General features: G+C 44.5%; 1 protein-coding gene across 3 annotated transcripts in view; it reads right to left on the bottom strand.

Moving 5' to 3' along the window:
* Positions 1 to 24,244, bottom strand: part of DOP1B (DOP1 leucine zipper like protein B) — a 113,720-nt gene that overhangs the window by 28,751 nt on the left and 60,725 nt on the right. For 2 of the 3 annotated variants that reach the window (XR_005777423.1, XM_040423116.1), the window contains exons 17-25: positions 22,298 to 22,398; positions 22,028 to 22,218; positions 18,974 to 20,576; positions 16,210 to 16,321; positions 15,456 to 15,641; positions 10,749 to 10,874; positions 8,145 to 8,279; positions 8,006 to 8,061; positions 7,105 to 7,209 (exon numbers count right to left, since the gene is read on the bottom strand). Coding sequence is in view for 2 of the 3 variants with exons in the window: in XM_040423116.1 (XP_040279050.1) it covers positions 7,105 to 7,209; positions 8,006 to 8,061; positions 8,145 to 8,279; positions 10,749 to 10,874; positions 15,456 to 15,641; positions 16,210 to 16,321; positions 18,974 to 20,576; positions 22,028 to 22,218; positions 22,298 to 22,398 (2,615 nt within the window). In the remaining variant the exon portion in view is untranslated. The remainder of the gene's footprint in view (positions 1 to 7,104; positions 7,210 to 8,005; positions 8,062 to 8,144; positions 8,280 to 10,748; positions 10,875 to 15,455; positions 15,642 to 16,209; positions 16,322 to 18,973; positions 20,577 to 22,027; positions 22,219 to 22,297; positions 22,399 to 24,244) is intronic. The other variant, XM_040423117.1, reaches the window with a different exon arrangement.

Below are 24,244 nucleotides of genomic sequence, written 5' to 3' on the forward strand. Positions count from 1 at the left end.
GAGACCCTACTTAAGACAATCGCCCAAAAAATAAAAAAAAACTATAGCTCTCAGAACATGGAGACACTAAAACATCATTGAAAATCTGCCAAAATAGTGAAATGTAGACATTTTATCTCCATTTTCCTTTAATTCTTGTGGAACATCTAAAGGGTTAACAAAGTTTGTAAAATCAGTTTTGAGTAACCTGAGGGGTGTAGTTTCTTCAATGGGGTCATTTATGGGGGTATCCACTATGTAGGCCCCACAAAGTGACCTCAGACCTGAACTGGTCCTTAAAAAGTGGGTTTTGAAAATGTTCTTAAATTTTTTTTGAATTGCTTCTAAAATTCTAAGCCTTCTAACGTCCCCAAAAAATAAAATGACATTTCCAAAATGATGCCAACATAAAGTAGACATATGGGAAATGTTAAGTAATAAATATTTTATGAGGTATCACTTTCTGTTTTAAAAGCAGAGAAATTGAAACTTTGAAAATTGCGAATTTTTCAAAATTTTGGGTAAATTTGGGATTTTTTTCATAAATAAAAGGTGAAATATATTGACTCAAATTTACCACTGTCATGAAGTACAATGTGTCACGAGAAAACGATCTCAGAATGGCTTGGATAAGTAAAAGTGTTCCAAAGTTATTACCACATAAAATGACACATGTCAGATTTGCAAAAAATGGCCTGGGCAGGAAGGTGAAAACTGGCAGGCGGATGCATTCTCAGCGGATCCGCCTCCACTGAGAATGCATTGAGGCCAGACGGATGCGTTCGGGGCCGCTCGTGAGCCCCTTCAAACGGAGCTCACGAGCGGACACCTGAACGCAGGTGTGAAAGTAGCCTAACTCTGAAACCTGATAGATCGCTGAACTGATCGAGTAGCAAGAATATCTCCTTCACCTACACACCATAGTTTGACATGAAAAACAGTATATCGTCTGCAAAGAGTGCATGTTTAAAGTCCAGTCTTCCCTTTTCTACTGCTTTTGACAGAGGTTCTAAAGCCAAATTAAATAATAATGGGGATAGGGGGCATCCCCGTCACGTTCCTTTTTGTAGAGCAAAAGGTTTAGATATAAATCCTGGTGTACCGTAGCTATCCTCGCTTGTGGGTTAGAGTATAACGTGGATAGGTAGTTCCGAAAGGGTCCCTGCAATCCCATATGGTCTAGTTAGTAGATCCATCAACCATCCCCACCTTACATGATCAAATGCTTTTTCTCCATCTATGCAGAGTATGCCCGGTCTAGGGTGAGCTGACGGGTTTGCTTGTATGGTATCCAATACTGCTAATACTTTACGTACTGTATATTAGATACAGCAGCCCTACCTTGGACAAACCCCACTTGATGTGGAGATATTAGTTGGGGCAGCTCCTTTGCTAGTCTGTCTGCTAATATTTTTTTATATTATTTTAATATCCACATTAATCAAGGATATTGGTCTATACGGTGTCAGTGACGTGAGGTCTTTCCCCTGTTTAGGTAGTACTTTAATGTATGCCGTATTGGCAATTGTTGGTATCTTTTTGTTAGCCATATAACCATTATATAAAAGGTGTTAAGATGGGTCCTATTTTCTCCTTCAAGGCCTTATAGAATTCTCCCGTGTATCCATCTGGACCCGGTGCCTTTCCCAGGGCTAACCCCTGGATACATTTATTTACTTCCCCCTGTGTTATACGAGCGTTTAACATATCCAGCTTCTCTGTAATAATTTTTGGGAGGGAAAGTAAAGTTAACCAGGATTTCGTGTCTTTATTGTTTTGTGGTGTGTCAGAGTAAAGAGGAGTATAAAACTCCTGGAAGATCCCATTGATATTATGTGGGTTGTGGTGTGTTAATCCCTTTGAGTCTTTTAAAGCTACTACTGGGGGGTTAGTAGTATGTCCTTTAGCTAGGAGTGCCAACAATTTCCCTGTCTTGTTCCCATATCTGTAGTATTGTGCTTCCATATATGAGCGACTCAGTTCTTCCCAATTTTCATATTGTTGTTTTGCCTGTTCCCATGCCGTCTTGTTAAACTGGGTAGTATTTGTGCAATTTGTGGTATAAGCCTTTTCTAGCAGTCGGCTATGATGTTAAAACTTCTGGTTTGTATTTATTTTTTTCAGAAATGTCATATGTAAGATTATTCTCCCTCTTCAAACTGTTTTACCTGCGTCCCAGAGGAGTTGTGTGTCTGTCGTATCCGATTTATCCAGCAGGAACTTCTGCCACCAATGGTTCAGTAGTTCAGAGAACGACTCATTTTTTTGTTATGTTTGCAGGGAACCGCCAGATATAGTCAGCACCCTTTGGTATGGTATCCACAAGGGTCGCTATAACTGGTGTGTGATCAGATATTATCATTTCTCCTATCTTTATGGATTGTATGGGCGAAGCATATAACCTGGACACACATATGTAGTCTAGCCTAGACCATGACTCGTGGGAGTGCGAGTAATGTGTATACACCCTACCTTCTGGGTTAAAGAGGCACCATGTATCTTGGTGGTCTAGATTTTGGAGAAAAGATGTTAACTGTTGGTCCCTTCCTCTGGGCTTTGTCTCATTTGTCTTCTGTCCGCATCAGCATAAATTACTGTATTGAAATCCCCAGCCAGGAGTTTGAGCAGCGTGCTATCTGCCGTGCTATTTTGGAAAAAGGACACTTTTTTTTTTTTTTTTTTTCTTTTTTCCTTTCCCCCCCCCCCCCCCCCGCACTTTATTTTACTTTTTATATTTGTCATACTGTGGGAGTTCATCTTTTCAGGGTTTGATCCCTGTTTCAATTCAGTACAATACATTCTGTATTGTACTGAATTGAACTGTCAGCGTCTAACACAGTTGGAATGACTGCGTAACTGTGGTGGATAGAGACTCTTGTAGATCAAGTAAGGCTACTTTCACACTGGCGTTTTGGCTTTCCGTTTGTGAGATCCGTTCAGGGCTCTCACAAGGATCAGTTTTGCCCTAATGCATTCTGAATGGAAAAGGATCCGCTCAGAATGCATCAGTTTGCCTCAGGCTGGATCTCCTTGGCTTCCGTAGGCTGGCAGCTCCGATGCCTGTGTAAGGCATCGGGGCTGCCATGGCAACCATCGACCCCCTGCCAGTGCAGTGCGGGGGGGGGGGGGGGGGGGGGGGGGGCGATGGAGTCAGAGGGAGCCCCCTCCCTCTGTACACCCCACACATGCTGCAGTCAGCGCTGACCGCCGCACATGAAAGGGTTAATCCGCTGGCATCACCGCACATACCGATGCCAGTGAATGCAGCAGGGGCCCGGGTATCAGTAACAGCCGGGCCCGTGCTGCGGATCGGGCGGGTGTAGCTCCTGCACCTGCCTGATTCAATCACGTACATGCACGTGAGGATGCGGCAAGGATCCAGATACGCGATAATGCGGGAAGGGGTTAAAGATCAATATCTTGTGACTTCTGACCATGATGTCTGTTCTTGTCTTCTTGTACGATCTCAAGATGTCTGTTCTTGTCTTCATGATGTCCGCATAGTTAAGATATTTCACCATCACTTGCCTGGGCCTCTGAATTAGCGCGCTCTTTTCGTTCTCCTTCTGCTGGCGTTCTTTTGGTGATCTGAGATCAGGCCCACTCGGTGTACCCTTTCCACCGCGCATATCTTTCGCAGGCCAAGCGCTTCAGGGATCTCCTTTTCACAAATTAAAGTGAGCTCATGGAGCGGTACAGATTCTGGGAGACCTGCTATTCGTAAATTGCTTCTCCGTGATCTGTTTTCAAGGTCGTCAATTTTTTCCCCTAGTCGTTTGATTTCTCGCTCAACTGTTGTCGGTGCCGGTCGAGATAATTCCAGCTCCCGGGCCATTGCATCACATTGAGCCTCCAGACGTTGTGAGTTTTGAGTTACCTCGGCCTGTAGTTGTTGGAATTGTTGTGCATTTTCATAGGTATATAACATTCTAAATAATTTCCTAATTATAGTGGATTTGATTAGACCCATAAGAGGCCATATTCTTATATGTTATGTATTTCAAAGATTGCCGAGAGAGGTTCATGGAAAGGACAGTTCATGTACCGGTCTGAGAAGAGGCATTCTTGTCTCCTTATGGATTTATGAATTAGATAAGGATAGAAGCCGATGCTAATTAACTCTACAGTTTGCTATCTATTAATGAAGCAGAATATCTGTGATGTGTATGTATACGTATAATCAACCTTAGTTTTGTTTGTATAAGAAAATCAATAGGACCTATGTATTGTTTTCTATTGTTACATATTATTAAGGACATTTATGTATTTGTTGTCATATATATATTTCTCACTAGTAACGCATATACTCCTAAAGCACGAATTTAAAGTGTGGACTTTGTTAATGAGTCTCTGTCTAGGGTAAGATGTGTTATTTTAACTAACCATCAATCACATTGGAGTAGCAGAGGAGGCACAGATATCTGTGAGAGTACAGAGTTCATTATATTATTTATAGGTACATAAATCGGAGTATGGGAAAAGTCTAAATGGTGCCCAAACGTCTGTGTTTTAATTGGTATATGTGTCAAAATTAATCCCTCAGCTCTAATTTAAGGTTCCAAAGGTCATGTGTATAGAATGTGAGATAAAGTCAGGCTTGGATATTTAACCCTTAGTAGAATGCTACTAATAGCTTGGGTAATAGTGTCATCTAGGGGTAAATGAGTAACATTACACCAACAGCAGAAATGCATTTTGGGTAATACAATGACATCACCGTCATTATCAGATGTACACGCCTAGCCGACAATGATTGAAAAACTCCAAGCTAGGAACGTGTGTCTAATTGATAAGTTTGTGATCTTAAACCACACACACATGAGGAAGAAAAAACAGCAACAGGAAAGAACAACAGGGAGCAACAGATGACGCAGAAACACTGAGAAACAAAGAAAGGAAGCACACCCCAGGAGAAAATCCCAATGATGAGAACAGACTTTAGAGCTGACTCCCCTTAGATTCTGCATATCAACTGCACTCTCAGGTAACATATAATTTCATTATATGTAGTATTGATTGAATTAATTAGCCTGATATTTAGGAAAATCCCCGCTTTATTGCGGATGTATGTTAGATGTACTACATCAATATTAACGCTATTCAGTAAAGATGCATATTACTGAATAAGAGACCTAATATTGATATCAGAGGGAATCTCTGAATGGAATATTCATTCCATAGCCATATCAGGCTTGATCATTTATAAGTTGTGTCGCAATACTACCGGTATCCGAGATTTGTCATAGTTTTAGCAGAGCAAGGGTTCGTATCTGTCCTTATCATTGTTTTATATCCAATAATTGTCATCGAGACGGTTGTATTACATTTTTATGTTTAAGAGGTATCGTGTATATGTTGGTCTTTGTGTTGGGTACTGCATATCACTGTGTATCATTGCAGATTATTGAATTTCACATTGATTAATCTTTGATTGTATTTTAAATTATTGTATAATAAATCATTTATATTTTTGCATAGATGCTTGTACCTTGTTTTACTGATTGCACAATATAAATTAAATAACCGATCAAACTCAATAATCATTTGAATTCTTTTCTTCGATCTTTTCTTTTATATAAAGCCTTTTGCTTTATATCCCCGACAGAATGACTACGTCACTGTGGTGGATAGAGACTCTTGTAGATCATGTAAGGCTACTTTCACATTGGCGTTTTGGCTTTCCGTTTGTGAGATCCGTTCAGGGCTCTCACAAGCGGTCCAAAACGGATCAGTTTTGCCCTAATTCATTCTGAATGAAAAAATGTCCGCTCAGAATGCATCAGTTTGCCTCCGTTCTGTCTCCATTCCGCTTTGGAGGCAGACACGCTTGCAGCGTTTTGGTGTCTGTCTGACGAAACTGAGCCAAACGGATCCGTTCTGACACACAATGTAAGTCAATGGGGACGAATCCGTTTTCTATGACACAATCTGTCACAATAGAAAACGGATCTGTCCTCTATTGACTTTCAATGGTGTTCAAGACGGATCCGTCTTAGCTATGTTAAAGATAATACAAACGGATCCCTTCTGAACGGATGAAGACGGTTGTATTATCTGAACGGATCCGTCTGTGCAGATCCATGACGGATCCGCACCAAACGCGAGAGTAAAAGTAGCCTAAGATCCTTGCCGCCACCTCAAGCTCCACTCGGCGATAATCAATCTGGGGGCCATCTGTGTAGCCACCTTCTTCAGGCATGTGTTGTATGTTGCTGCTGCCCAAGTAAGTGGAATTCTCGTGTTCCGCCATTATTGGCATTTCTTCAGACGGCATGATTGCTTTGGGAGGGTCTTTCTGCTTGTTTTTGCTACCCATATTGATTAAAAAGTGGTCCATAAACTGAAGGATCCGCTCCTCTCTTGTTCTGAATAATGCCAAGGGGTTTTATCCTGATATGTGGGGGGAGCAGGGAGGTTTTCAGGCGGGTGGTTGCGAAGCGCTGACCTCCTGCTGCCTTCCATGATAGCGCCGGAACTGGAAGTCCTGGGGGCAATATTTATACTGGTGGGCACTATTGTGGGGGATTTTATATACAGGGGGCACTGTGGGGGGCCTCAATGAGGGGCATTATAGACACTATAGGAAATTCGGTGGCTATTTTTTATACTGGTGGCACTGTGGGCAATGGAGGGGTTGGGATGTTCAAAAAACAAAACAAACAAAAAACAGCAATAATATTCATCCAGAGGGGGGTCACTCTTGCAGGAAGGAGCCCAGGCACGCCTCCTGTTTGTGCCCAAGCCCCCCTTTTGCTGGGAGCAGGGAAAAGGGGGGCAGAGTTATGGCTTGAATGTGATGTAGGAGGGGGGGGTGGACACATTGTGGCAGGAGGCGCGTCTGGGCACCTTCCCGCAAGAGTGACGCCCCTCTGGGCACCTTACTGGCTCATTTGCATACCAAATAAACTGAATTTTCAAAAGATAAAAAACATCTATTGCTGGAACAAAGGCACATACTAAGTGCTATTAGGCTATGGCTTTACTTGAATAGCGATTATCCTGGTGACAGATTTCCTTTAAGGGCCATGAAAAACGGATGCAAAACGGACATTAAGTGCGTCTGTTTTTAATGGCTTCTTTTTTCACTGTGGAGTCTGAAAGTCTGTTGGAAAGATATAGAATTACCTTAAGAGCAGGAAGAATCCTGGAGGAGCCAGATTTAAAGGAACAGACTCTTTCAACAGAATCAGCAATGACTGGAAGTTTTCCTGCATTTCAGACGGTGAGAGCCTGCAAATGACATGAGAAAGGACAATTTAAAGGGCATCTGTCAGCAGTTCTGTACCTACAACACTGGCTGACCGGTTACATGTGCGCTTGGCAGCTGAAGGCATCTGTGTTGGTTCCATGTTCATATGCGCCCGTATTGCTGAGAAAAATGATGTTTTATTATATGCAAATGAGCCTCTAGGAGCAACAGGGGCGTTACCATTACACCTAGAGATTCCGCTCTCTCTGCTGCTGCTGCCACACCCTCTGCACTTTGATTTACAGGACCACACAGTGAAAACGTTATCACACCTGGCCCTGTCAATCAAAGTGCGGGGGGTGTAGCAGACCACACTGCTCTATGCAGAGGCATCCTGTACTGTTGCATGGTATACGTTTTTTGAACATAGGAGTCGACATGTAGCATCACTTATCTGTCGAGAGACGTCAGGAGACAGTCAGCTTTCCCTGATATACATTAGACTGTCAGCTAAAATCTGTGGGATCAGCCAACATTTATCGTATTTGTCTGCAGACCATTGGCAGGTGCAGCTACATTTGGCGAGATCTGCAGAAATTTAGCAAGCCCTACCCTTCTTTTCACTGACAGTTGCCACTAGAGAAAAGTCTGGACAAATATTTGGCCAGTCAATGTCGAAAATGGCAGATTTGACCAATGGCCGTCTAACGTGTATGGGTTCCTGTAAAAGGAAGATGAAAACAACACATACAAGTTACAAAAGGAACTGCACTAAATCATAGGAACGGCTGTCATACGTGGTCACAAAACATGGCGCTGGTTTCCTGAAATACCTACCTTTGTATAAATGCAAAGCTGAACTGAAGCATCGGTATATCGACTAGTGATGCCTTCTAAAGAAATGAGAGGAGAATCACAGTTTACAATGACGGCAGTTGTCACACAAACGGGAAGGCGGCCGGCGACTGACCAATACCTCGTCTCCTTTGACCTGAGGAGGCTTCTTGACCACCTCCTTCATAAGCTGCAAAATAGTGTCAGTCTTCAGGGTCTTCAAAGCACACACTAAGTCAACCAGGGTCAGCTGCGCCTCGCTGGGCGCCGGTATAATCTGCCGGGAGAATCAGAGGACAAGTCCGATTAGAGAGGTGTCTGCAGTCTGCCTGTTAGGGGTCCGCCAATTAACCCCTTGAACAATATTCTAATTTTTTTCACACCAGCATCTTGATTTAAATACTTTCGTAACTTCATGTAATTAAAAATGTAGCATAGCCACTGAGTTATTCAATAAAATCTATCTGTACAGCGACACCTGCTGTTTGTTCTTTTCCTTATTTCACTGTCCACCTCAGTGACATTGCTGAAGTGGTCGCACATGCTCATTTCTATGCTTCAACCGCCACCAGGTGTATCTACCATTAGAAGATGTGACAGTTATGCCTCATTCATATACGTCAGCGTTTGGTCAGGGATTTCCATCAGTGATTGTGAGCCAAAACCAGGTGCGGCTCTAAACACAGAACAGGAGCAGATCTTTCCATTATACCTTATGTCTGTGGGGGCTCCACTCCGGGTTTTGGCTCACAATCACTGATGGAAATCGCTGACCAAAACACTGACGCGTGAATGAGGCTTTACAGGGAGAGAGCTGCAGCAGAAAGGACACACTTCCTGTGAAAAAAATACACCCTCTGATCTGTGATAGGGACAGAACTGCAGCAGGACACACCCCCTGAGCTGTGATAGAGAGAGAGCTGTAGCAGATGGACACGCCCCCTGAGCTGTGACGGGGAGAGAGCTGTAGCAGATGGACACGCCCCCCTGAGCTGCGATAAGGAGAAAGCTGTAGCAGATGGACACGCCCCTTGAGCTGTGACGGGGAGAGAGCTGTAGCAGAAAGGATACACCCCCACATCTGTCAGCCTGAAGAAAATGTAGCAGAGCAATGAATGGGGAGATCTCTGGGTCCATGTGAGGTACAGGGCTGGTTCTAGTTTTGTTAGAAAGAGATTTACATGTACTATATGATGTCTGATTTTCTTTTGTTAACAATAATCTTTATTGCTTTTTTTGTATTTGTTTCCCGTTTTGTTCAAACATAACATTGTAAAAGAAAAAATGATGTCCGATTTAAAAATTTTTACGTAAATTATGGTATAACCCCTTTAATGGGCCTTAATGATCAGCAACATTTTTTGTCTCTCTGAAATTCAGCAGCCATTACTTTTAGATTTTTTCTTTGACCTGGTTGTATGAGGTCTTGTTTTATGTGGGAATTTTTTTTTTTTTTTTTTTACTTTTTTGGGGGTACATTCACGTTACTGTAATTTAGATACATTTTAATGCAAATTTAGGAAAATGCCTGTTGCATTAATTTGTGCAGATACCAAATATATGTAACTTTTTGTTTTTATGTACTTTATGAGCAAGAAAATGTTTTATACTAAACAGTGAATGTTTTTGTCATTTCTTTATTGCAGCCTTTTTGTGTTAACATACTCCTGGGCACTAGTACATTCCATGTGCCTATGATACAGGCTGTTAAGGAAACACAGTTGGGGAGGAGGGGGTGATATTTATCTAGACCAGCGCTTTTCTGTGCCAGTTTTGATATCCCCCGCTGGAGGTGCAGGCTCCTCATAAATTAGATGCATCCTCCAGCAGTCTTTGCCCAAACAGAAATCGACGGCAGCTCCGAGATTCCTTTCTAGAAGACTGGAGTAAAATTAAGGTACATTTTTCATGGAGGCTGTCCACGCCACCTTCCCACCCTTGCCATGATCCCTTTCGGAAAAGTGGCAAGGCGACGCAGTTTGTGACTTTTTAACAGGCTCAAACTAAATGATAAATATCCCACTTTGTAACCACAGGCTTAGAGTACAGACAGACCTGGGGTCCTCTCTAGGTCTCCAAGGGTAGCTGCACAGGGGTCCCCAATCCAGGGGAAAACCAGATGACATGATAAAAGGAGAGAGTCCTCTTTGATCAGGCCGCAGTCACTCTTAGCAAAGAAATATAAGGATTAGACGGCCCAGATCAGAGGTCCTGGCCTCAGGTCCAGCAATTAGAGCAGAAGCTTGGCTGCCATTAGAGAGCTGACCAGGGTGGTATAGGACATTACCTATTCTAGAGCGCCCTAATAACACAGCACAGGGAGAGAGTCCCCTTTGGTCATAACGCAGTCACTCTTCACCAAAATAAATCAAAGGGTTAGAGGTCCTGGCCTGTGGTCCAGCCATTAGAGCAGGAGCTTGGCTGCCATTAGAGAGCTGACCAAGGTGGTATAGGACACCCATGCTTTACCAATTCTAGAGCGCCATAAAAACACAGCTCTGTAGAATACGTTTTTTTTTACACGGTTGGTATAAAAACATGTATGGGCATTCTTTAAGGGGTTAATGCCCACAGGGGGTGGTCAGGCAGGGTGCCCACAGCAAACAGCCTGCCTAACAACACTTAGGTCTTTGGTTCAATACAAAATGGTACTGGACTGAGGACAGACAAGGGTCAAGTAGAATTAATCGGATATATTTTTCCATTTTTTTTAAACCCATAATCCATTATTCCCATCATGCCTCACCTTGGCTTTACTCTGCGCCCTGCTGAACCTCTTCTTCTTCCACACAGCAGCCACTGCCGCAATGAGCTGCACCCCCAGATGTGCCGTCAGGGGGTTCAGGAAGTCCAAGATCTTCTGCTTCAGCGTCTGGAAAGCACAAAATGATTCTATTTAGATGCGGCCTCTTAGTAGATATCCCAGACATCTGAAACCGTCGCAGGGCCTAATTTGTAGCCTCTTAAAATAACAATAATATATTGGATTTTTCATGGTGGATAACGATTTAAAAAAACAACAACTTTGTAACATTTCATCCATTGAAAAGTCTTCTTTGCTGCCAGTTTCAGTCGCACGGGTTGAGAAGCTGCAGCCCAAAGTGAAACGTCATCTGGCCAAGTTGCAGTTGGGCATTATGTCACCACAGATAAAGCACCAAGTGTCCCCTCTCTAAGCTTTCCATGCATTGCAGAGCTCGTGGCCACCCACTGGGCAGAGAATGCAGCCAGCCACTTAAATGGAGCCGCATTGTAGTTCCCTGCAGAGTAAATGGCCACATCACTGTGCAGAGGGAAAAGAGTGAGGAGGACAAACACCAGTGCTGCAGCCCCTTCATTCTCAGGATTGGTGGGGGGCCCGTTCCATCATAATCACTTTCAGCAACGTTCTCATAACAGCTTATGAATGGTCTCCCAGGCTAAGGCACACAGTGATGTCACAGTACAGGGATAATGCACATAGTGATGTCACAGTACAGGGATAATAAACACAGTGATGTCACAGTACAGAGATAATAAACACAGTGATGTCACAGTACAGGGATAATAACCACAGCGATGTCACAGTACAGTGATAATAAACACAGTGATGTCACAGCACAGGGATAATAAACACAGTGATGTCACAGTACAGGGATAATAAACACAGTGATGTCACAGTACAGGGATAATAAACACAGTGATGTCACAGCACAGGGATAATAAACACAGTGATGTCACAGCACAGGGATAATAAACACAGTGATGTCACAGCACAGGGATAATAAACACAGTGATGTCACAGTACAGGGATAATAAACACAGTGATGTCACAGTACATGGATAATAAACACAGCGATGTCACAGTACAGTGATAATAAACACAGTGATGTCACAGCACAGGGATAATAAACACAGTGATGTCACAGTACAGGGATAATAAACACAGTGATGTCACAGTACAGGGATAATAAACACAGTGATGTCACAGCACAGGGATAATAAACACAGTGATGTCACAGCACAGGGATAATAAACACAGTGATGTCACAGTACAGGGATAATAAACACAGTGATGTCACAGTACAGGGATAATAAACACAGTGATGTCACAGTACAGGGATAATAAACACAGTGATGTCACAGTACAGAGATAATAAACACAGTGATGTCACAGTACAGAGATAATAAACACAGCGATGTCACAGTACAGGGATAATAAACACAGTGATGTCACAGTACAGGGATAATAAACACAGTGATGTCACAGTACAGGGATAATAAACACAGTGATGTCACGGTACATGGATAATAAACACAGTGATGTCACAGTACAGAGATAATAAACACAGTGATGTCACGGTACATGGATAATAAACACAGTGATGTCACAGTACAGAGATAATAAACACAGTGATGTCACGGTACATGGATAATAAACACAGTGATGTCACAGTACAGGGATAATAAACACAGTGATGTCACAGTACAGGGATAATAAAGACAGTGATGTCACAGTACAGGGATAATAAAGACAGTGATGTCACAGTACATGGATAATAAACACAGTGATGTCACAGTACAGGGGTAATGCACACAGTGATGTCACAGTACAGGGGTAATAAACACAGTGATGTCACAGTACAGTGATAATAAACACAGTGATGTCACAGTACAGAGATAATAAACACAGTGATGTCACAGTACAGAGATAATAAACACAGTGATGTCACAGTACAGAGATAATAAACACTGATGTCACAGTACAGGGACAATAAACACAGTGATGTCACAGTACAGGGATAATAAACACAGTGATGTCACAGGAACGGTCATTCCCTATAATCTGCCTGATTTATGGGCCGTGTAAATCCACCTTAAGTCCCCAAACACGGTCTTTTATACCCCAGAGAACAAAGGATTAATTAGTATTATAATTCAAGTTTCCGCAGTATGCTGCAGTTCATAGACCTCAATGTGTTTCGTACATGACATCATTAATAGCTTAATATTCATTTCTATGACTACATTTGGACATCACCATACGTAAGAAATGTCACACCTCTTGTACACTTCAATTCTTGACTGGTTAGAAGTTCTTGTTATGTGACAACCTCCAAACATCAGTATGCATAAGGTAGACTTACACCTCCTTATACTTCATGATAGTTAATTGGCTAAAAGTTTTCTAAAACGTATGAGAATGAATATCTAATGCAGTTTTAATCTTTCATCCATCGTCCTCTGATTCCATTATCCTTGAAAGTGTTTGTTTGCCATAAACTAAAGAAGCTGACAAGTGTCCAAAAATCAAGTATTTAAAAGAACCTATGGAGTACATAAATGTGCCACTAAGAATCCATGATCTCACCACTAGCGCCTCCTAATCAGAAAACATGTTTTAATCGATTATCTGGGACCTCTATTTTCTTAGCAAAAGTACATCACAATTATTCATTAATAACCAAGCTATTTCTTCACTTTAAAGGGGTTGTCCCACGAAAAATATTCTAGTTTTAAAACCAGCTCCTCGATCTGAATACTTTTGTAATTGCATGTAATTATAAATTTTGCATGGTCACTGAGTTATTCAATAAAATGTATGTATAGCGCCACCTGCTGTTTGTTTATTATTTCTTTGTCCTGCTCACTGAGATGGCCGCACATGCTCAGTTTCATCCTTCAACTGCCTTCCGAGCTGATAGGGAGAGCTGAGACACGCCCCCTGAGCTGTGATAGGGAGAGCTGAGACACGCCCCCTGAGCTGCGATAGGGAGAGCTGAGACACGCCCCCTGAGCTGCGATAGGGAGAGCTGAGACACGCCCCCTGAGCTGCAGCAGAAAAGACACGCCCCCTGAGCTGCAGCAGAAAAGACACGCCCCCTGAGCTGCAGCAGAAAAGACACGCCCCCTGAGCTGCAGCAGAAAAGACACGCCCCCTGAGCTGCAGCAGAAAAGACACGCCCCCTGAGCTGCAGCAGAAAAGACACGCCCCCTGAGCTGCAGCAGAAAAGACACGCCCCCTGAGCTGCAGCAGAAAAGACACGCCCCCTGTGCTGCAGCAGAAAAGACACGCCCCCTGAGCTGCAGCAGAAAAGACACGCCCCCTGAGCTGCAGCAGAAAAGACACACCCCTGAGCTGCAGCAGAAAAGACACGCCCCCCTGAGCTGCAGCAGAAAAGACACGCCCCCTGAGCTGCAGCAGAAAAGACACGCCCCCTGAGCTGCAGCAGAAAAGACACGCCCCCTGAGCTGCAGCAGAAAAGACACGCCCCCTGAGCTGCAGCAGAAAAGACACGCCCCCTGAGCTGCAGCAGAAAAGACACGCCCCCTGAGCTGCAGCAGAAAAGACACGCCCCCTGAGCTGCAGCAGAAAAGACACGCCCCCTGAGCTGCAGCAGAAAAGACACGCCCCCTGAGCTGCAGCAGAAAAGACACGCCCCCTGAGCTGCAGCAGAAAAGACACGCCCCCTGAGCTGCAGCAGAAAAGACACGCCCCCTGAGCTGCAGCAGAAAAGACGCCCCCTGAGCTGTCAGCTTGATATAAATCTAGCAGAACAATAAAGGGACAGATCTCTGGATCCATGTGAGGTACAGGGCTGGTTCTAGCTTTGTAAGGGTCCATTCACACGTCCGCAACTGTTTTGCGGTCTGCAATTTGCGGATCCGCAAAGCGCGGACACCGGCCATGTGCATTTCGCATTTTGCGGACTGCACATGGCCGGCACTATAATACAAATGCCTTTTCTTGTCCGTGGCTGCAGACAAGAATAGGACATGCTCTATATTTTTTGTGGGGCCGCGGAATGGAAGTGCGGATGCGGACAGCACACAGTGTGCTGTCCGCATCTTTTGCGGCCACATTAAAAATAAAACTGGGGAACGGATGTGGACCCATTTTGCAGACCTGTGAATGGACCCTTAGAAAGAGGTTGTCATGTACTTACTATATGATGTCTGATTTTAATTTTTTACATTAATCAGGGGAGAACCCCTTTAACTCTTTGCTAAACTTTAAGGTAGTCATATAAGATGTCTGACCAAAGCAACATGGTGGACCCACAGACAGTATCTTACATGCACCATTTTATGCCCAGCCAAAACCGACCAGATCTCCATCGGATCCCATTGTAGTCAACGGGGATCCGGCGGGGCACGGCCCTATCGGGCTTTGCCAGATACGGCGAACTCCGGCAGGCTATTCCTCTGCTTGCTGGCTTTAAAATGCTCCATAGTAAAATTTAGAATGGGGTTGTATTGCAATTTCCATGGCACCTTATAAACATTTTACTACTAACTGCACCTTATGTCTGAGTGGATATGGGCCCCCTTAGTTGTTGGTCCCTATTTCAGCCGCTACACCTGCCACCCTGACAGTTACGCCCATGGAGGGGGAACACCTCTAACGGCAAGTTCCTCATAAGGAGTGATCACATATCCAGGCACACTAGGTAAGGAAGATCTTGTTTCTTACTTTTGTGGTTTTGAAGTAGACGGAGGAGGAGCCCTTTATTGTCCCCAGGAGATCGGAGGGTCTTCTCTCCCGCTCTTGTCTGGTAATGACGCTCCACAGTAGAGACAAGCTGTTAACAATGCGCGGTAATTCTTCCAGTAGAGCATTACGAGCGTTCTTAAGATTAGCCGGATCTGATGAGGAGGACTGACGGCAAGAAATAGAAAAAAAAGAAATAACCGTAAGCTGATAGATTATTTCCATAGAGAAAGAATGCACTGCATCCAATTGGGTCATAAGCCAACAGCGGGGTATTGGTGTACTGCTCTTGTGGGAGATAAGTGACCATCAAGCCAGTGAGAAAAGGAACACTATCAGGATGTGAAGAAGGGATAGAGATCATTGGAAGATCACAGTCTGATAGTGAACGGAGCAGGGTCCTCCTGCACAACCTCGTCATCCAGGAGGACTGTGTTGATTTTGTGAGGGGCAGTGACCTGTCCACTTGTGATTATGCTGAATACTGCAATCATAGTGTTGGTGTCTGGTTCTATCAGAACGGATTGTGTTAGTAACATACATGGTGCTAGCAGGTACTCTCAAGTGTATGGGTACCTTCAGTAGAAGACGAGGCTGCAGGCGTAGGGATGTTGAGCGGGAAAATGAAGTCAGAGGCAGATAGCGGGAAAATAAGGGAGACTCCAGCAGAGTAATGTTAAGATGGTGTTATGCTCATGGAAATAAAAGGAGGCAGACATGGGATGATATACTATACCTTTTTTGCCTGAGCAGGATGATCCAAGAGGCAAAAATGGCCAATGGTGGTGAGTCCCTCCAAGAGGGTGAGAGGGTAATCGGGGGAAACGTTCTCTCTTTTGCCAGCCGTGCTGTGGGTAGAAATCCACCGTGAGATTTGATTCAGCTTTATACATTTTTGATAATAAAGGTTTCATCAGATTTAGGCCCCGAGCACATCACCATATTTTCAGTCCGCATTCATTTCTACGGGGACATGTGATGTCCGTTCCGCAGCTCCGCAAAAACAAAACAAAAAAAACCATGTCCCATTCTTGTCCATATCTACAATAGTGCTGGACCTGCAGAATGGAAAAATGCAGAGCACAGACAGCCGGTATCTGTTTTGTGGATCTGCAGTTCGCAGACCACAAAAAGTCGCGTGCACGTGGCCTAAAGGGAATTGGCCACCAGGTTTAGGGCCACTGAACCACCAGAATGTCCCTGAGGCTTCATCCGAGCAATGTGTCTGTGCCCGAGGCGCCGTTCTCATCATCTCTGGTAATAGAGGAGTTCCTCTACGGTTGTGCAGGGGCACCTTTAGAACACTAAACCCCAGCTGCATAAAGATAACGCTGGTGCTTTAGTTGCCACAAACTTAGAGACGTGTTCTCCTTTAAGGGTACATCCACACGGGATGTATGTCATGCATCTGCCACGGACTTCACCCTCTGCCTTGCAAAAGGTGGAAATCTGCAGCATAAATTTAAAATCCGCACTGCAAGACAAGGTATATGTGTGGGAATTTGATGCAGATGTTTTTCCCGCAAGGTGAAAATTTTATTTATTTTTTTAAATCTCATTAAAGGGTTTCTACCACCAGAAATACCGTTATGTAGCTGACTGATATAGCGATGCGCTAATGTCAGCACTACATAACAGTATGTTTCTAACATTAGTCCCTGCAGCCGTTTTTGTTAAAAACGTACTTTTATAGATATGCTAATGAGCCTCTAGGTGCTATGTGGGCGTCATTAGCACCTAGAGGGCTCCGTCCACTAACCATTTCAGCCGCCCATCGCGTCCCTCCAGCCCGCCCCGCTCCTGTTGATTGACGTGAAACTTCTCAGTTTCTCGTACCAATTCCCGCGCCGTGCGCTTCTGTATTCTCCCGGCGCCGGCTTCCTCACTGCGCCTGCGCCAACTACGTTACAATGAGGAAGCCGGCACCAGGAGCGCGGCATTCACTCACCGCGCCTGCGCCGAATACAGAAGCGCACGCGCGGGAATTGGTACGAGATACTGAGAAGTTTCACGTCAATCAACAGGAGCGGGGCGGGCTGGAGGGACGCGATGGGCGGCTGAAATGGTTAGTGGACGGAGCCCTCTAGGTGCTAATGACGCCCACATAGCACCTAGAGGCTCATTAGCATATAATAAAAGTGCTTTTTTAACAAAAACGGCTGCAGGGACTAATGTTAGAAACATACTGTTATGTAGTGCTGACATTAGCGAATCGCTATATCAGTCAGCTACATAACAGTATTTCTGGTGGTAGAAGCCCTTTAACTTTGTTGCTTGTGTAAAATGCTATGGATTTACGAAGCAAAAATATTGTTGCGGAAAATCCACATGCGGCTGTACGGTTACAGCTTCACATGTAAAGCAGGCATGTATATTAGAACTGTGCAGGAATATCCCCAGATCCAGCAGTCTGGTCACCGCACCAGCACACAGCCCAGGCCGAATGGAAACGAGGATCACCTAAGGTCGGATTTTCATGTTGTTTCTATCCATCTATACAACATCACACAATCACCAATCTACTCTTTATACTTATATCCATGTATACAACCATCAGGCAATCATCCATCTGCTCATTCACTTACCGGTCTGTCTACTTACCTACACATCCAACCTATATATTCATTCATCCACTTATCAACATACCTCTCTATGCATCCATCTAACCACTCATCTTTCCATCCATCATCAAACCTATCTTCTCCCCCTCCAATATATCCATCATGCACCCAACTGCACCCACCTTTCCATCCATCTCAATCCCTTCTGTCTGTTAAGGGACTGAATCCAATGACATTACATTGGGGGTAAGACTCATGCGTCTTCTTTTAAAACCTGCTTATGACCATGTGCTGTGAATGTATGGCGCAGAGCCCTGGGCTTTAAACCCGCGCCACTGTAGATTTTTGCTTGCGGGATTAAAAGGGTTTTCCAGGAGTAGAATATTGATGACCTATCCTCAGGACAGGTCATCAGTATCCGATTGGTGAGGGTCCGACTCCCTGGGTCGGGGTAGCCCGGCTGTCTCTGACCCCAAGGAGCGGCCTCAATGAGTCCCACGAGGGGAACAGGGAAAGCAGCAACAATGATCATGTAACCGCAGGGTGCCCCCACCCAGAAGGGCATAACTGCTGGCGTTCAGCAGTGCCAGTCCAATTATGTCACCACAGGGGGCTGTTGACTCCGTTCACTTATGTCCGCCCCAATTACAGGTGAAAACTTCAAAATCCAAAAAATTCTCATAGAAGAGTGAATGCCCCCGAAGGTTTTTATGACCCATGACCTGTATGTGAACTTACAAATTGAAATAAAAAATAACTTACGTTATCCATAAAACTAAAAATATTTGTATAAAAATGGTAGAAAAAAACATGCCCCATATGTCATGGAAAAAAAAAAGAGCAAAAATTATTTGGTATTGGGCCGTTAACCCACCACATGCCCAAAATCTCAAAAAAAAAAAACATCTAAACAACCTGGTCGCTAAGAGGTTAACTTACCTTATTTTAACAGATTCATTTTCATATTGATTCACAAGTTCATCTAAATTCTTACATATCTGGGCCACGAAAGGCGCTACAGTCAATCCTAAAGATTTGCCAAAATAAGGCAGGGATGACGTGACCAGAGCCACCCATGGAGGGTGCATTCCGTAGCCGTACTCGGGGCGTAACGCCCTCACGACTGCAGACACGAAAAGTCCCTGTGACGTTATTGCACGTGATTGCACGTACTGCATGGAGTTAATCGACTGCTGAAACTTCAGTCCCCGATTCCATTCTTTGGAGAGGTCTACTGGAGAATCCTGGTCTTCTTGTAGCTGCCGCAAGTGATGCTCCAGAACAATCAAAACTTGAAGAAGCTTCAGGAGCTCTATCTGAAGAGGATGCTCGCTCCAGATCTGGTCCTGACCAAAATTAATGACGCTCTCTTCAAACAAACCTTCGTCTGCCATGTCGCTGTGGCCGCCGTGAGACACCAATTCGTACTTCTTCTGACTGGTGTACATGGAGGCCGACAAGGACAATAGAACAAACTCTTGAACTTTGCATCTCTCTAGTAAGTTGTGTATGAAGTCGACGTTCTTCCCTTCCGAATTCTTGGCTATGGAGGCCAGTTGGGACATCACCCTGATGAGAACTTCTACGCTTTTCACTTGGACATCCCGATTGCCTAGTATGTCCTTGTGACTCACTTTCTGGTAGCATGGATAATAGGAACGCAAAAAGCTTAGGCAAAGGTATGTCAGAAGTTCAATCAAAAGGGAATGGGGACACATGGATGGCGATTGAGTCTGAAGCTTCCCATAGAAACTTTGTCCAACCAGGGCTTCCTGGTGGCGCGCGAGGAGGTTGTATATTAAGTTGAGGTGTGCAGTGGAGCTGGTGTCCATACTGGTGCTGGCTACAGCTTCAATAAACTCTTTAGGATTGGTTTTAAGGACAGCCTCCAGCACTGAAAAAGCATATAGTACCCTCTTAGAGTCATATGGCTGCAGGTATAGGAGGATGTGCTTGAAAAGAGCTTCAATTAACTCCTCTTTCTCTTTCTGCTGCTTGAAAAGTTTAGAGGTCCGAATGGCCTGAAGCTCCAGATCTGCTTCGTCGTCACTAGAAAGTGACTCTGAAGTCTGTGTAACATCAGACTCTGTACGTACCAAATTTAACAATGCGCCAGGCCTGGGCACATCCATGCAGGACATATTGGGCTGGCAGAAAGGCCTAGAAGACCCTTGGCCATCAATGTTGTCACTGTTACTCCAGCGATGATCGTTACTTGAGTCTATGGAGCTGGGGTTAAAGGAAGATGTGTTTTCGCTGGTGCTTTGCCCGACACTGGTGTCAGCGGATTCTGTGTGCTCGTTGTCCTCCTCCTGATCACCATCCTCGGAGTAGAGGGGTTCAGCTCTCTCCGAAATGTGGCTATTGGCCAACTCGTTTTTCATCTTTTCGGGATCCTTCTCCACCTCGGCCCAGATGGCCTCTCTGTCCACTGTATTAAACTGAGGGAGAATCTCATCGGAATTACTCTCAGGATATTCTAGACACCCTCCTGTGTCTTTCAAGGAAGATCTTTTCCGTCTGCACCAGTAGCTGATTTCTTCTAGATGTAAAAAAGGAACAAATATTTAATTACAGCAATCTGCTGATCACCAGAAGCCATGCTTCTTCTTTATTTTTATTTTTTAGAAGGGGTTGTCCCATAGTATGGTATTCACAGAAGAGAATAGATTCACATAGCATGTCTGGCACAAACATATGGTACTATTCTTCATGAGCTATTTGAATGGGCTTTCCAAGTTATTAAAATTGATGACCTATTCTCAGGATAGGTCAGTATCAGATCAGCGGGGGTCCAACAGCCCCACAGGTTAGGCGTTTTCAGTCACTGGGACTAAAGGGTATATTAGAAGGGCGGATTTTCTGCTAACAAGCATTCCTACAGTATGAACACTCATAAGCGATCATCTTGGAAGTCTAATACTGTCTCCAAAGAACTGGATTTGCCGCCGGCAGATCATGCTGTGTAATCATGATCTGCCGCCGTCCTGCATGGCGATGAGTGATGGCATAGCGATCGCTCCTCCCCATGCTGCAGAGGTCATCGCTGCATGTATAAGCAACGGTGTCCTATGCTAGCTATCTGGCGACTGCTGGGAGGGAACCCTTGCAGCATCAGGGTGTCTAATACATCCTTAAGGCATCATGCAGACAACCATATTTTGCATCCGTGTCTGATCCGCATATTTTCTGGATTGCACGCTGACCTATTCACTGCTATGGGTCTGCAAAAAAAATTTCATTTGTGTGCTGTCCGAATCGGTGTGCCCGTTTCCGCAAATTAAAGAACATGTCCTACTCTTGTCCATATTGTGGACGAGAATAGTCATTTCTAGTTATAAGAGTGAGAAAAAAAAAGATTGCACGCAGAAGGTATCTGTAGACCGCAACATGAACATGGTCATGAGGCAAAATATATGGATGCAGTCCATGTGCTGTCCGCAATTTTTTTTTGCAGAACCATCGACTTCAAAGGGTCCATGGTCCTTATTCTATCTTTATGCGGAACAGACGTGAGGATGCAGAAAGCACACAGATGATCCATGTGTTTTCTGCATCCGTATGTCCATTCCGCAAAAAGGTAGAACATGTCCTATACTTGGTTGCAAAATGCGGACCACGGACCCATGGGAGTCAATCGGTCAATGCGGATGCAACAGGAACGGCATCCATATTTTGCGGAACCGCAATTTTCGGAGCATAAAATACATATGATCATGTGCATGAGGCCTAGAAAGAACGGAGCCCGCAGCAGACGGTGGGCACGCCGGGTTACTACACCTGGGCTCCCATTCGCTTGTTGGACCCCCACTCATCAATATCTATAACCCAGAAAAGCTGTCTAGTGAGGAGACTGAGTAGGAAGGAGTCCAAGAGGTCGGACACCCACCAATCATAAAGTGATGGCATATCCTAGTTATATGATATGTAAGATGGGGATGCCCATGTAAGAGGACCGTATGAGAATGAAGATGAGGGATGTGTCGGCTGTACCTGAGGAGTTTTTCTGCTTAACGCACTGAATGGACGTTCTCTGGGTCTTAGGATGCAGCAGAAGTAACAAGACGGGTTCTAGGATCCGGGCGACATCATTCAGAGAGAGTGCACGTACCAGCCAGCCCTGAGCCGCTGCACTGATGGCACCATCCGTGCAGTTCAGACTGTCCAGAACCACAAAAAGAGACCTGCAAAAAACAAGTGCTTAGTAATGGTGCAGTGATGGCAGAGTGCAGTCACAGTAATGCCCTCTGTTCAGCAAATCACCTATCAAAGGATCTGTTATGGGAGGTCACGCGGCTGCCTTGTATCTCTCTTGTCAGGTGCCAAATCACAGAGAACCGGAACAGCGCCTCCAGTCTGATCACCTGCAACACGAAAGACAAGACAGAGAACATATTCAAGACGGTGGGATCCAGCATCAGAGGAAGTGTCAAGGAACAGAATCCATGTTCAAATCTGTCACAGCTTTTGCTTGTATCTAGTTGAAGGAAGTGTCTATGGTCAGCAGCACATTGTTGGTGGTTGTCATTAGTCCAACTACTAACCTATCAATTGTATAAGTTGTATTTCCATAAACCCTATTAAGGCGTATGGAGCAAATGAACATTTAATTCAGGTTCCCTGATAGCGTTTGGTAGCTGCATATCATTAGGAGCCTCTACCGGTAGTTGACACTATGAGGCTAGATACGCACATTTTTTTTTAAACATAAATTAGGGGTTAGCCTTAGATTAAATCTTCATTCCTTCCTTTCTTCATTTATCCGTTTCTAGACCCCCTGATATTCAGTTTACAATCTGCTCCTAGTTTCAGACTTTTCTCATATGGACTTTTCCTTCCCAGTAATATATGTTGAATGTGAGGCCTGTGTGTCCAGGATGCTGCTGTCCTCACAAGCTCTCATCTATCAGTACAACTTCACTCCTGGGCTGATTTCTCCTCCCACAGCTCATGAAGGATCTCCTCTTCCTTGTACTGGCAGTCACTAATGCTAAGGAGAGTGTGATTGCCCAACCTCTGCTTTATTTGTAAAGCCTGTGTGATTTTCGCCTTGAAAGCTGTCTTTTGTGCTTTACAGCATGTCTACAGTATGATCTGCCCTCCAGGGCACGAATGCTTTTCCTCCTCTGCACTCTCTGATCTGCTGAGTACAACCTCCTCCCACTCCCTGCTATCTCTAAGGGTACTTTCACACTTGCGGCAGAGGATTCCGGCAGGCAGTTCCGTCGCCGGAACTGCCTGCCAGATCCAGCAAAACGTATGCAAACTGATGGCATTTGTCAGACGGATCCGGATGCGGATCCGTCTAACAAATGCATTGAAATGCCAGATCCGTCTCTCCGGTGTCATCCGGAAAAACGGATCCGGTATAAATTTTTTTGGGCATGCGCAGACCGGAATGCCGGATCTGATTTGCCGGAACACTTAATGACGGATCCGGCACTAATACACTTCAATGTAAATTAATGCTGGATCCGGTATTCCGGCAAGTGCTCAGTCTTTTTGGACGGAGATAAAACCGTAGCATGCTGCAGTATTTTCTTCGTCCTGAAATGGCAAAAAGACTGAACTGAAGACATCCTGATGCATCCTGAACGGATTGCTCTCCATTCAGAATGCATTAGAATAAAACTGATCAGTTATTTTCCGGTATTGGGCCCCTAGGACGGAACTCAATGCCGGAAAATAATAACGCTAGTGGGAAAGTACCCTAACACTGTGAGAATGGAGAGGGAGGGCAGAGAGCCATCAGAGACAGGGGCAGTGTACTGTAATCTATGTTAGAAGCAGTGGCACCAGGTGAAGGACTTTTTTTTTTTTTTAAAGAAGACTATTTAACTAACTTTCTAAAGAGGACCTGTCACCAATCCAAAAAAAAGGCAGACCGGAGTAAGATGCCGTTGCACAGAAGAGCCCTCTCTGCAACGGATGGCTCTTCTCTGTGGCTGCGTCTTACTATGGTTTCAGTGAGATGCTGTCCCATTGAACGCTATGGTACAGAATGGTCTTACAAGAAGTCCCAGTTCTCGCAAGATCACGCTGCATCAGAAGGCTGTGTGATGGAGATCGTCTAGCGTCTAAAGGAGAGAATTGACATCTTGGGGGTCAATACTACAGAATCCACCTTTCTTTGGATTGGTGACAGATCCTCTTTAATTTGGCATTCTGTAAAAATATGAATAATAAAAAATGCCATGTGATGAAAGTTCA

Source organism: Bufo bufo, chromosome 3, assembly GCF_905171765.1.
Source record: "Bufo bufo chromosome 3, aBufBuf1.1, whole genome shotgun sequence".
Classification (NCBI taxonomy): domain Eukaryota; kingdom Metazoa; phylum Chordata; class Amphibia; order Anura; family Bufonidae; genus Bufo; species Bufo bufo.